The 12,440-nt window shown below is 55.3% G+C and overlaps 1 protein-coding gene across 1 annotated transcript; it reads right to left on the bottom strand.

Moving 5' to 3' along the window:
- Nucleotides 1-403: 403 nt before the first annotated feature.
- On the bottom strand, nt 404-12,125 carry ISX (intestine specific homeobox). Its single transcript, XM_016223224.2, has 7 exons — nt 12,110-12,125; nt 11,136-11,353; nt 10,061-10,249; nt 9,584-9,896; nt 3,408-3,556; nt 1,478-1,594; nt 404-643 (listed from the first exon to the last, which is right to left on the bottom strand). The coding sequence occupies exons 1-7, from the start codon at nt 12,123-12,125 to the stop codon at nt 404-406; spliced, it is 1,242 nt and encodes a 413-aa protein (XP_016078710.2).
- Between the last annotated feature and the right edge of the window lie 315 nt (nt 12,126-12,440).

The following is a 12,440-nucleotide window of genomic DNA, read 5'->3' as shown; positions in this document are numbered from 1 at the left end:
CCTCTATGGCTCACCATGGTTCACCTCACCAAGGGAAGGACCAGAAGGCCCTCAGAAGTCACCTTGTCCAATTGCTTCATGTGACAGATGAGGTCCAGAGAGGATAAGTGACTGGCTGGAGGTCACACAGCAACTTAGAGGAAGCACAGGTGCAAGAGAATGACCTCCTCATTCCAGAGCGCTCCCTGAGATCTGAAAAGCCACCGTCGTTGAGCCGGGACGGCCACCTTGCTGCTGAGTCTGGAGCAGCCTTCCGAGGGGCAGGCTCAGGGAGGTTTCCTGGGACGTGGGCTGTCTTTGGATCAGGAGATTGACTCCCTCGGACACCTGGGCACCTTCCTGCCACTTGTTTTCACCCGGAGAGGAGAGTGGCTCCGCTGGGGACAGGATGTCCATCTGGTCCCTATGTTGAAGTGGCACAGATGCTGTCCCATTTGGGGTGTGGAGGTGGAAGGAAGCCGAGGGCAGGGACGTAGGTCTGCAGGATGACAGGGCCTGGGAGAGGCTGTGTCTCCCATGGGTAGTGTGGGAGGAGGGTGATCCGGGCAGGAAACCAGGCAGAGGCCAGCGGACCTTGAGCCGGTGGGTAACGCCCGGCAGGAGGAGCCAGCCTGGGCAGTGCAGGGGGCGGCAGCTGTGGGCCCTGTCACGGGAGAGGTAGGAGAGCAGTGAGTCCTCAGCGGTACCCTGGGCTGCCCCGCAGCATCCCACCCCTCCCTGCGGGACTTGGGCAGCTCAGGGTGGGCAGGGGACCAAGCCAGGGAGAAGCGCATGCTGGGGGCCAGAAAGCCTGGCCCTCACCCCGCCATTTACAACAATTACTTGACATGGGAAAGTCATTTTGTTTCTCAGAGCCCAGTTTCTGCATTAGCTAAAAAAAAAAAAAGATAAATAAAAAATCCTGCCTGGTAGCGTCACCGTGGGTCTGCACAAGCCTTTAGCCACAGGCCTGTCTATTCCATGTAGCGCTCCTGCCCCAGTTTAGCATCTGATACACACTCCGAATGTGTTGACTCAGTGGACAGCCAATACCTAGGGAGCACTTGCTAAGTACCAAGCGGTCTTCACATCTCAGTCATTTCATCGTCATCAAAACCACCCTGTCCTCTGAGGGGCGCCGTGACTCTTCCAGGCTACCCTGCTGCTTAGGGCAGAGCTGGGCTGCGAACCTGGGCATCTGACTCGTGTTCAACCTCCGTGTACCGCCCTGTCCTCCATGACCCTGTTCTGTGAACTGTGAAGTTTTACACAAGGAGTGCAGGGAGGAGGGAGAAACCTGTGATTGTCACTCAGTGGGTGAGGGCGTGGGGACAGAGAGAGGCAGCGATTTGTCCCAGGTCCCACAGACTTACAGAACATTCTTGCCCAGGTTCTTTCTAAAAAATATTCCCCTGGGGTGTTTTCTCCCTTCTGGGTCTGGATGAGATGTTCTCAGACAGTGGGTCCCTCAGATCCCCTTGGTGCCTCAGCCACTCACAGCCATGTCCAGATGTGTGGCGGGGGCCAGGTCAGCGTCGCCCAGCTGCTGCGGAGCCCCGAGGCTGCCCATCTTCTCTTGCTTCCGCCACTTGGCTCGCTGATTCTGGAACCAGATCTGATGAGGGAGAGAGCGGGTGGAGATAAACAAGAGGCATTTTCTCCATCTAGTACCTCCCCCAACATGCCTCATAACCGTGCCTCCCGAGGGACTTTGCAGTTTAGAAAGCTCAGGGCATCCAGGATTTCTCTAGCTCTGGAGGTCAGCCTTCTGCAAGGGGGGGTGGGAGGGGGGTGGTCACAACCTTCTATGCCTGCATGCCCCGGGGCTCATTCGGGAGGGAAGCAGCTGGGTGCCCCACAGTTGGGAGTTGGTGGGGTCTGTGGTAAACAGAATCTAGGGGCCAGCCTCTGAGCTTTAGCCACCAGCCACCATGTGAAATGTGAGTCCAACCTTGCAGGCTCATCCAATTTTCAAGGCAGAAATCTTGATTTTTATGTGAAAGCTCTGAGCTTTAAAATGCTGAGCAGGTCAAATAAAACCCATCAATGGCCTGTTTCCTCCTGGAGGGCCACTGGTTTGCAACCCCTGTGGGTCCCTTGGCATCTGCAGGAACATTGGCCGTTTTCTATATTCACGAGCATCCTCATTGTCCCTGACAAGCGGCCATTTGTACTTGGTCATTCTGCTGAGATGCAGCTGAATTCTGAGCCATTTAGCTGATGCTACCAACTTAGCAGGTGACAGAATCCATATGGAAAGAAAAAAGGGAGAAGTCTGAGATGGGGTGGTCCTTAGCCAGAAGAAAAGTAAGTTGGGATAAAATAAAGAGTAGAATGTTGACCTGGGCCCTTGCTCAGAGTTTGAATTTGAATGAGTCCATCATATTTATTAAAAAAAAAAAAAAAAAAAAGAGTGACTTAAAAAACTGTGTTAAGAGAGTATACCAACAGCGCAATGATTGAATTTGGGTTTGCTAGAATGGTACTTGCAAAATTGGGGATGTGCAAAGAGAGAAGGACATATCCCTGGTGAGTGGCAAGGGGCTACTATATCTCCAGCCATGGAAAAATCCATAGATACTCCAGGGTGAAGAAATTACGAGCACAGATTAGGCAGCCTCTGCGCTGCCTTCGACGTGATAGCCATGTGGTCCTGGCCAGGGGTTGGAAAACCAAGGCCTGCTGCCCAGCTCTGGCCCTCCACTTGTTTTTGTATGGCCCATGAGCTAGGAATGGTTTTCATGTTTTTAAATGGCTGCAAAAAAATCCAAAGAAGAATAATATTTTATGGCATGTGCAAATGATACAAAATTCACATTATAGTGTTCATCGATAAAGTTTTATTGGCACACTGCCACGCTCATTTGTTTATATATTGTCTGTGGCTGCTTTCATGCTACAGTGGCAGACTTGAATTGTTGTGACAATGACTGGATGGCCCCCATCTGGCCCTTTACAGAAAACCTTTGTTGACCCCGGCCTAGACTGTCAAGAGGTATTTTGTGAGTGATGCTGCGTGGTGCACTGTGTTCTGAAAGTGTAGTCATGTGTGGAGAGAAAGGGCGCGGGAGCACCTGTCAATGGCCATCACCAAAGCCACCTCGCTCCATGTTCACCCTCTACAGAGAGAAATCATCTTATATCTATGGTCCCCTCATTTCCTGGAACAGAATATTTAGCAAATGTGATTATTTGTGGGACAAAGCCAATGGAAAGTTTCAGGGAGGGAAGGTCCAGGATTTGGAGGGTCCAGGATCCATAGGGTCTCAGCCCTGGCCCAGGTGCCGTGAGTGGGGCTGAGGGTGGGCACCGTGGCACCTGCACCCGGGGATGGTGGCACCTGCACCCAGGGATGGTGGCACCTGCACCCGGGGATGGTGGTACCCGCACCCGGGGATGGTGGCACCTGCACCCGGGGATGGTGGTACCTGCACCCGAGCCTCCGGGAGGTTGATCCTGGCCGCCAGCTGGTTGCGCACGTGGATGTCCGGGTAGTGGGTGAAGTGGAACATCTTCTCGAGCTCGTGCAGCTGCTCCGTGGTGAAGGTGGTCCGGACCCTCCGCTTGCCCTTCCTCTCTGGATGAGGGAGGGGCCAAGTGGTATGAGTGACCTTGGCGTTGGCTTTGTGTCACAGCATTTCGTGATTCCCCGGTGTATTTGCAAAAACCAAAAACCATTTAAAAGTACTCCCTCCCTAAATAAAGGACTTTATAACAGCCTGTAAACCCCCAATAAACTTTCTCCCGGTGCTGTAGTTTCCTTTAACTGCCACGTATCTCCAGGAAAGAGTAGCGTCCATCACGCAGCTGACCCTGATGGCACCGGGGAAGCTGGAAGCGGAGGGCAGGTGAGAGGGAGGGCGGGCTGGCACATGCCCACTCGCAGCAGGTCCCCCGGGGGGGAAGGGACATCCAGTGGCGAGGATGTGCCAGGAGCCCTGGCTGGTGGCTCAGCAGAGGTGACCTGCTCGTGTGCACAGGGCGGGGGGGGGGGGGAAGGGCAGAGTCTGAGGGGTGGGCTCAGAAGCACGAAGGTCCGCACTGCCATTTCCCCCCATTTTCAGGAGGCGGCTGCTCCAGGAGAGGGGTGAGAGGAGCCGGCCAGGCTGACACCCGGGCTGCAGGCCGCAGTCTATGGCCGAGAGCAAGCAGGGGAGAGAAGGCAGCAGAGCATAAGCGGAACACGGGACGGAGAAGGTGGAACGCAGGACTCGGCCCAGAGAATTTTGGGCCTCGTTAAACAAGAAGTGGGGAAGAGGAGCGCATGGACGGGGCGCCCGAGCACGGGACAAGGTTCTTAACCCTCAGGAAGGGCTGGGATCTCCTGGGCCCAGTCGGAGGGGACGATGGGGGTGGTGGGCCCCATTTCCCAAGTTCTGGAAGGAGCACTGGATTGGGAAAGAGAAAATCCTTGAGTTCCTATCTAGGCCCAGCATCTTAGGACCAGGCAGAGAAACCCAGGAGCTGGTGGCCACAGTGCAGTGAACCCAGGAGGGCACATAGGGCTGCGGGGAGAGGTGAGGAGGATGGGGGGAACTGACCCCTTTCAGGTTACTCCTCTCCCTGTTATTTTTAATTTAATTTAATTAAAAAAAATATGCCTTCATTGATTTCAGAGACAGGAAGGAAGAGGGAGAGAGAGAAACATCAATGATGAAAATCATTGATCGGCTGCATCGAGCCTGCAACCCCGGCATGTGCCCTGACAGGGAATCGAACTGGGATCTCCTGGATCCTAGGTCGATGCTCAACCACTGAGCCACACGGCCGGGCAGCGTCTCCCCGATATTAATTGTGCAAGCCGTGAATCACACCTCAGTGCGTCTTCACAGAGAACGCATCGGCAGAACTTAATTAAACCTGAGCCGTTTAGCACATCGATCATAAGAAATACACAATTTACACAGGTGATTAGGCCACCTAATTATAACCCGATGTTTCTCCACGCTCGGCTCCCTCCCCTGATTGCTCCTTCTCTGGGGTCTGCTAACGGGCCCCGCTGCTCAGCTACAGGGCCTGGGGTTTTGCCACTGGGAGGAGTCTCTGGAAATGGGCCTGTCCTTGTCTTCCTCTGGCAGCGGGTTCAGCATGGAGGAGATCCAGGGCACTCTTGGGAGCCCTCCTGCAGGCTGGGGACACCTCCTGGACGTGAGGGTGGGTGTAGGGTGGGAGTCTCCCAGGGCAGACCTGCACTGGCCTCTTCTCTCCAGTCGGTCATGGACTTCCTACAGTTCCCTGTGCCCACAGCATCAGGTTTGACCTCCTCCAGGAAGCCTTCCCTGGCCCCCTGACAGACCAAACCTCCCTTAGAATAGGCCACCAGAATGCTGTGTCACCCTCTCCCCACCACGTATCACCGTTGTCATTGAGCTTCATCGGTGACTGCTGGATGGCTATTTGTCTCCCCTCCTAGATGAGGGTAGGGTTGAGCTTGTGTTCCACGCTCTACAGCATCCCCACTCCCAGCTCATACCTGCGGTGGCTTTGAGATAGGACCCTTTGAATACTGGTCTCCTTTAATGTGGGGCCCACCTTAGTGATTCCCATAACAAACGGGCCATCAGAGGTGACTCCCTCCCTCTTGAATTGCTGGCTCTGAGAGGCCAGCGGAGAGCCCCGCCTGGGGAGAAACTGAGGTCTCCTCCAACAGCCGGGCGTGAGCCCAGGCCTCAGGTGACTGCAAATAACACTCTTACTGCAATCTCACAGGAACCCTGAGCCAGAACCACCCAGTGAAGCCATCCCCAGATTCCTGATCCACAGAATCTGAGTAAGATAGTAAATGCTTACGGTTGTCTTAAACCACTAAGTTTTGGGACAATTTGTGTGTGTGTGTGTGTGTGTGTGTGCGTGTGCGTGTGTGCACACGCGTGGGCGCGCCGCTGCAATAGATAAGCTGGCCATCCCACAGGCATTCGGGAGTCTTGCTGCACGCCTGGGTGAAGCATATGATGGATACGTGGAATTTAAATTCTAGCCCATGCTAAAGCCTCCGCCGTCCACTCGGGTTTCTCCCAGCTCAGCTCCGACACGTTGGGGGCCTGTTACCATGGTAATGTTGTCAATGCCCTGCTTGCATCCCTCAGACCTTTTTGTGCTCCAGAGCCACTTTCCTCTGCCAGGATAGGCAATTCTGGGCTAAAAAGCGCCGATAATCCCAAGGAGTATATTTGCTCCATTTCCTGAAGGACTGAAGCTTGTTTCGCACAGTGGTCACTGGCTTCCTCACTTGTGCTCAGTCCTTTCCTTTGGGTCTGCTTTTTGGAGGACCCCACACCAATACTACATTTTTTTATGTTTGTTTTGTTCTGTTTTTGTTTTTTACAAGTCTTGTACTCCCAACAGGTCTGAGAAGGAGTCAGGTTCTCAATTCCAGAAGCAGCCTCCAGGTGCCCCTAGCCCAGGCAGGCTGTGACTCTGGTGGCAGGGACTGAGATAAGGGGTCTGAAAGAGGGAAGCAAACTACACGTATCCTGGGGGACGTACAGGCTTTTAGTTCTGCATCCTTTAGCCCTGCTCCTGTCTGCTCTCATGGGAACCCCGCTCTCCCTGTCTAAGGGCCAGAGCCATTAATGATGAGCCATGGGACACACCTTAGGTCTCAGACACAGCCCCAGTCCCAGGGCCCAGGGCAGAGCAGGGCCCCACCTTCAGTTCTAGGCTGTGCAAGGGGGGGGGGGGGGCACTGAGGGAGAGGAGTGGGGGAGGAAAGGGGGGTAGAACAGGGAAGGGAGAGGGAAAGGGGAAAACGAGGGGGAGGAAGTGCAGGAAGCTGGAGCGGTTTGAATTGTGTTTTCCCCCAAATATATGTCCAAGCCCTAAACCCTGGCACCTGTGCATGCGACCTTATTGGACACAGCATCTTTGTGGATTTAATTAAAGATCTTGAGATGAGGTCCTTGTGATTTAGGGTGAGCCTTGAATCCAGTGACCGGTTGGGTCCTGAGAGAACGGGACCTGCGATTTGACCCCGACCCAGAGGCCAAGGCCAGGTGAGATAGGGCGGAGAGTGGAGTGAAACCTCCGTAAGCCAAGCAGCCAAGGGATGCCGGAGCCTTCAGAGGCTGGACAGGGGCCTGGGCCAGACTTTCCCTCAGGGCCTCTGGAAGGAACACCCCCTCCAATACCTTGGCTTTGGACTTCTGGCCTCCAGAACTGTAAGACAACACATTTCTGTTGTTTAAAGCCACTCGGTTTGTGGTAATTTGTTATAACAGCCACAGGAAACTGACCAGAGGGGGAGGAAGAGAGAAACCAGAGAAGGAGAGAGAAGGGGGTGGGGCAGGGGGGGTCTAAAGCTAAAGGTTTGGGGGCATTTAAAGAGCAGGGAGGATTACTTGGGGTGGCGAACACACAACATACTGATCATGTCCTATAGAATTGTACACTTCAAACCTATATAATTTTATTAACCAATGTCAACCCAATAAATTCAATTAAAAAAAAGAAATTATGCCTGGGGTGGAGGGTACAACATGGGTGAAGGGAATAAAAAGTTTACTTTATAAACTTTCAGTTATTAAATACATAAGTCCTGGGGATGTTGTGTACAGCATGGTGACTATAGTTAATAATACTGCATTGCATACTTGAAAGTCACTAAGAGTAAATCTTTAAAGTTCTTATCACAAAAAAAGAAAAAATTTGCAACTATGCATGGTGATGAATGTCTATTATTGTGGTGATTATTTCACCATGTACATAAGTATTGAATCATTATGTTCTACACCTGAAACTAATATAATTGTATGCCAATTATGCCTCAAAAAAAAAAAAAAAAATAAAGGAAAAAGAGAGCAGGAAGGATTGGAAGTCGGAGAGAAGCTCCATGTGCCTGGAGGGTAGAGAGTGAAGGGCAGGGTGGGTGTGGTGGGAGCTGAACTGAGGGCCAGCAGGGCCAGTCTGTGAAGGACTCTGAATGTCACACCAACGGGCCAGGGATTGGTAAACTATAGTCAGAAGACCACACTGGTTCACCCACTGAGGTGGTCTCTTCCTTGCCCATCTCTGCGCCCGTCCCACTGATGACCCTCTGTCAGGAGACTGTGACTCCCAGGGTTAAATTCTAGTGCTAATTACTCATGTAGTTTTTGCAGCTGATTGGTCTTCTCTTCTTGGTTTGTCATCTATAAGGTGGGGGCTCACACATGGGACAATTTGACGGAAGGATGGTCATGGGAGGGCCGTGAGAGCCAGGGGCACTGTCTAACGTCACCGCTGCTGTTTCGGCGACCACTCACTGGGGGTCTGCTCTGGCTTTAGCAGGGCAGCTGACGTGGACATGCCAGTGTCTATAGGGGAAGTTTAGAATGAGTGGCCACCTCTCTTTTTGCCATCAGCCATTTGTCAGGCTAGGAGAAGGGAGATCCTCTGGTAGGGAGATCAGATCTCTGTCTCTTTCTCTCTCTTGCTCTCTCCCTCTCTCTCTCGGGCAGAGAAGACAGTCATGGATTTTATGAAAATGCAGCAGGAGTGACTGAGGTTAGACCCCAGAAGAATCATTGCTGTGAATGCTCATGCAATCCACTGGAAGATGTTAATGAGCTTCTGAAAATGAAACTGGGAATCTTCTCCCATTAATAAGCTCAGCTGCAGGGAAACCTGCCACCTCCCTGAGAAGGAGTGGCCTCCAGGGTCTTCTCCTGCATCTGAGGACAAGCCCTTCTTGGGAGACTTGGCTGAGGAGACTGTGGGGCTGTGTGCGGTAGATGACATCATGGGCTCCCTTGGGCTTCCTGTCCAGCCTGTCCTTGGATTAAGGGGTGGGAAGAGGGAGAGAACTGGGAACCTCGTGTGAGAACTCTGGGCTCGTCAGCTCCCAGACATCACCTCGGTTTCCCCTTCCTCCACTCAGCTGTTTCACAGAGGCTAGAGCTCAGGCCCGAGTTGGAAAGGGACTTTCTTGAGGCCACAGAGGCCAGGGTAGAACTAAGATGGACATCACAAATTCTTGACTCTTAGAGGGGAGCCCGTGTCCACGTTAGTGCCCTTCCCCTAAGTCAGCTGTCAGGGAGGGGTCTGAGATCTGGCCATTGTTATTCAGGGACATGCCCTGGGTGGGACACAGACCTGGGGGGCGGGGGGATGATCAGGGTGGACCGATCCGGGCAGAGCTTCAGCCACCTGAAGAGGCACAGGCGGGCTCTGCTTGCTAATGTGCTGACTGAGCGGTGTTGAGGGCAGACAGAGCAGGCCCTGACCTCGGGCCTTCTGCTTACCGGCTGGGCAACCTGGGATCACCATCCACCTCTCTTCGTTCACAGATGAGTTTCCACATCTGTCAGGTTCTGATGATTATGAAGCTAAAGAGGAGGCCCACACAGCCTCCGGGACAGTGCCCACCCCGTCGTAAATAAGTAATCGGTAGCAGCATTCTCGGCGGGGGCCTGGTTACAGGAACAGGCCCCCGCCCCTGCATTCTGCGACTAACTGAGCCTGGTGTCGCATCTGAGCAACGAGTTAGGGGTTAGATAGAAAGAGTGAAGGTCTCAGCCCCGTGCCTGGCACCTCTCTTCTTTCGATGTGGAGTGGCCATTTCTCTGCCTGAGTCCCTCTGGGTCTTGGAGATTCGGGAATGGATAAGAAATGACCAGAAGACACTTACCCTGCGGCTGGTCCTGGGGGGGCCTCTCGGGCCTCGAGCCTGCCGCTGCTGCTTGCTCGGTGCCCTGTCCATCTGCCCCTTCCCGTCTGAACCCGTTGCTCCTCACGGCCGGCCTCTTTAAGATCTCCTCAATGGAGAAGGACAGGTCCAGCTTCTTTGGGGCCTCACAGCACCCCGAGTTCTTCCCCTCCATACCCCGCAAAGAGCAGCGCCTGCCTTGGCACTCTCCGGGGGCGGTGTGAAGAGAGCTGAGGGGGCTTCGTGTGCCCAGGGTGATGCTGGTGGAGGGCTGCCGCTTCCTCCCCCGAAGCTCCTGGCATCAAGAGGGTAAGCGGAGGTGGAGAAAGGGGAGCCTCACGTCGGGTTATCCAGGCACGCTTCTGTCTCCCCAGGGACTTCCATGGGTCACTTCAGCTCACCCCTGGGATCAAGGAGGTGGGTCACAAGGGAAGAGTTGGAACGGGCTGTACCCTGTACCCGCAGGCTCAGGGCTCTTGCCAGCTCGACTCCAAGGGAGTCATCATTGCCACCCTTAGGTCCCAGGTGGCCAGCTCTGTCCTGGGCCACACCGCAGCTGAGGATGTCCCTGGAGCCCTCCTGGCCCTCTCCCAGTCTGCCGCGGAGACTCCAGAGTGCGCCTCCCGGAGCACCGGCGCTTCTGATGTCCTGCGGGTGGAGGTGCAGGGCGGGGTCACTGGGCCACTGCCCCGCTTTCTCTCTGCCACGGGGCTGGGCTGAGTGCTGAGCTCCCTGGGCGTCTCTGGTCTGGCCCTGACTTTCTTCCCTTCTTCTCACCCGGACCTCACTTCGTAAGTCTCTCCACAGACTCCTGGACCCGGTGCCTCTTCTTGCCTTGTGGCGTCTTTTCTGCTTCTTTCCTGCTTGCATGCCCCTTACCTGCCCCAGAGACAACACCGAAGGGCCCTTTCTCTCTGCCCGGCAAACTGTCGCTGGGAGCTGACAGGCACCGATCTGTCCTTGTCAGGAGTTCTGTTCCCAGTGACTGTGTAACCAGGGAGGAGGGGGCTGTAAAACGGCTGATAAGAGAAGAAACTCTCCGCCCTCCTTCCAGCAGGGGATGCAGGTGTCCGGGGAAAGGGGCAGGAGGCAGAGGGGGCTAGAGGATGGGTTTTGGGGGTCAGGGGGGCTGTGCTGGGGAACCGGCCAGGCTGGAACAGGACAAGGAAGGTGGGGCAGGATGGCCAGGAAGTGTTCCCAGGCCCAATAAAATGTGTTTACTCAGCCGGGAGAGTTTATGGGTCTCCCTCAGGCTGGAGGCCCGGCCAGGGTGCAGTCTGCTGGGTGTAGGCACAAGCAGCCTCTCCCAGGTGCGCTTGCAAGTACGTGGGGACACGGAGGGGAGCTCCAGAATCTGCGCTGGGCACAGGGGCAGGTTCACAGGAGAGAGACAGATGTCCCGGGAGAGAGCGTGAACAGGAACCGGGACGTCAGAGTCTAGACTTTCTGTCAGCGGGTGGGGGCAGCAGGCGGGGTGTGGGAAGGCTGATCCTCACGCCCTGAGGAGGGTGAGTGGGGTGAGTTTGGGGCTCACCTGAGATGGGAAATGGAAGGTCATGGGGTCTGTTTCAGGACCTGTTCCCCCTGGAAGTGTCAGGCTATCGGACCCGGCCAGGGGGCTCCGGGCTCTGCTGCAGGCGCAAGCCAACCCTAGAGTCTTGGGAGCGTCATTGCTCACCCTCGTCACAGCCAGTGTAGCTGGACATTCGTTCGGGGACCCGGGCTCCTTCCGAGTGTGAAGCTGCCGTCCTCCTATGGTGGGAACGGGGAGAGGGGGAGGGAGTGTTGTGAGTCAGAGGGGAAGCGGGTCACGGAGCTTCCGCTCATCTTCTGCGTCCAGGAGGGGTGACATGACCCTGCCTGAGGCACAGGGCCTGGAAACGGAGTTCTCTGGGCCAGGAGGAAAACGACCCAGGGTGGTGGACGCCCAGGGACGCGCTGTGCGCCCTTTACTGTGCGGAGGCCGAGTCCCGCGGAGGCCAGGCCCACGGCTGGGTGGCTCAGGGAGCTGCTGCCTCCGGAGGGCAGTTCCTTCTGCTGGGGCGGACCTGCTGCGATGGCCGCTGCGGGCCAGGCTGCGGGGCTGAAGCAGCGCAGCAGTAACGGAGGGGAGGGAGGCCGTGGGGCCGCGGGTGGGGCACCCGCTGCCTCAGTTAATCCACCAACAGCCTCATCCGCTGGGTGCCATTCCCACCAGTTTACCGTGAGGAGATGCACCCGGAGGGGGGCGTGGTGGGTGCCGGGCTCCGCGGCCAGCCAGTAGGAGGAGCGGTGTTCAGCCCTGAAAGCCACCCCCTGCTCCCTTCCCCATAACCCCCAACGACCGTCCGGTCCAACCTGTCATTGTACAGCTGAAGAACCGAGTCAGACAGAGCACGAAGTCAGTCAGGGGCACACTTGTCATTTTAACACCTTGTCTGGTTTCCTTTTATTCTGCCCCTCTCTGGGTGAGCCTTGCCCTGGGACAGGTTAAGAAAACGTCTTCATCATGTGGGCCTGGGTACTCACTGTCCTTCCAAGCCATTGCTCCCCTCCCCCCATGGTCAGCCCCAGTCCTGGCCCTTATGTGAGTGTTCATTCCACAAGTGTTCCTCGAGCATCTCCCATGTGCCAGCCACTGGAAGGATGTGACACGGACCCTGCCCCGAGGGACCCACATGCTGAAGTGAGGGTGGGGTGGGGAGATGGTCACTCTCAGTGAAGGGGTCTGTGGGACTTCATAGGCCGAAGATATTGTGTGGCCCTTTGGATCAAAGAAAGATTGACGTGCAGGGAGGAGAGAGAAAGGGAGATGTCACACAAGTTGCCCCATTTAATCTGAGTGGAGACACACAAGCAC

The sequence above is a fragment of the Miniopterus natalensis genome, chromosome 2 (assembly GCF_054644295.1).
Source record: "Miniopterus natalensis isolate mMinNat1 chromosome 2, mMinNat1.hap1, whole genome shotgun sequence".
Lineage (NCBI taxonomy): Eukaryota > Metazoa > Chordata > Mammalia > Chiroptera > Miniopteridae > Miniopterus > Miniopterus natalensis.
The sequence above is the reverse complement of the archived record's forward strand: the minus strand, read 5'-3'. Positions and strand labels throughout refer to the sequence as shown.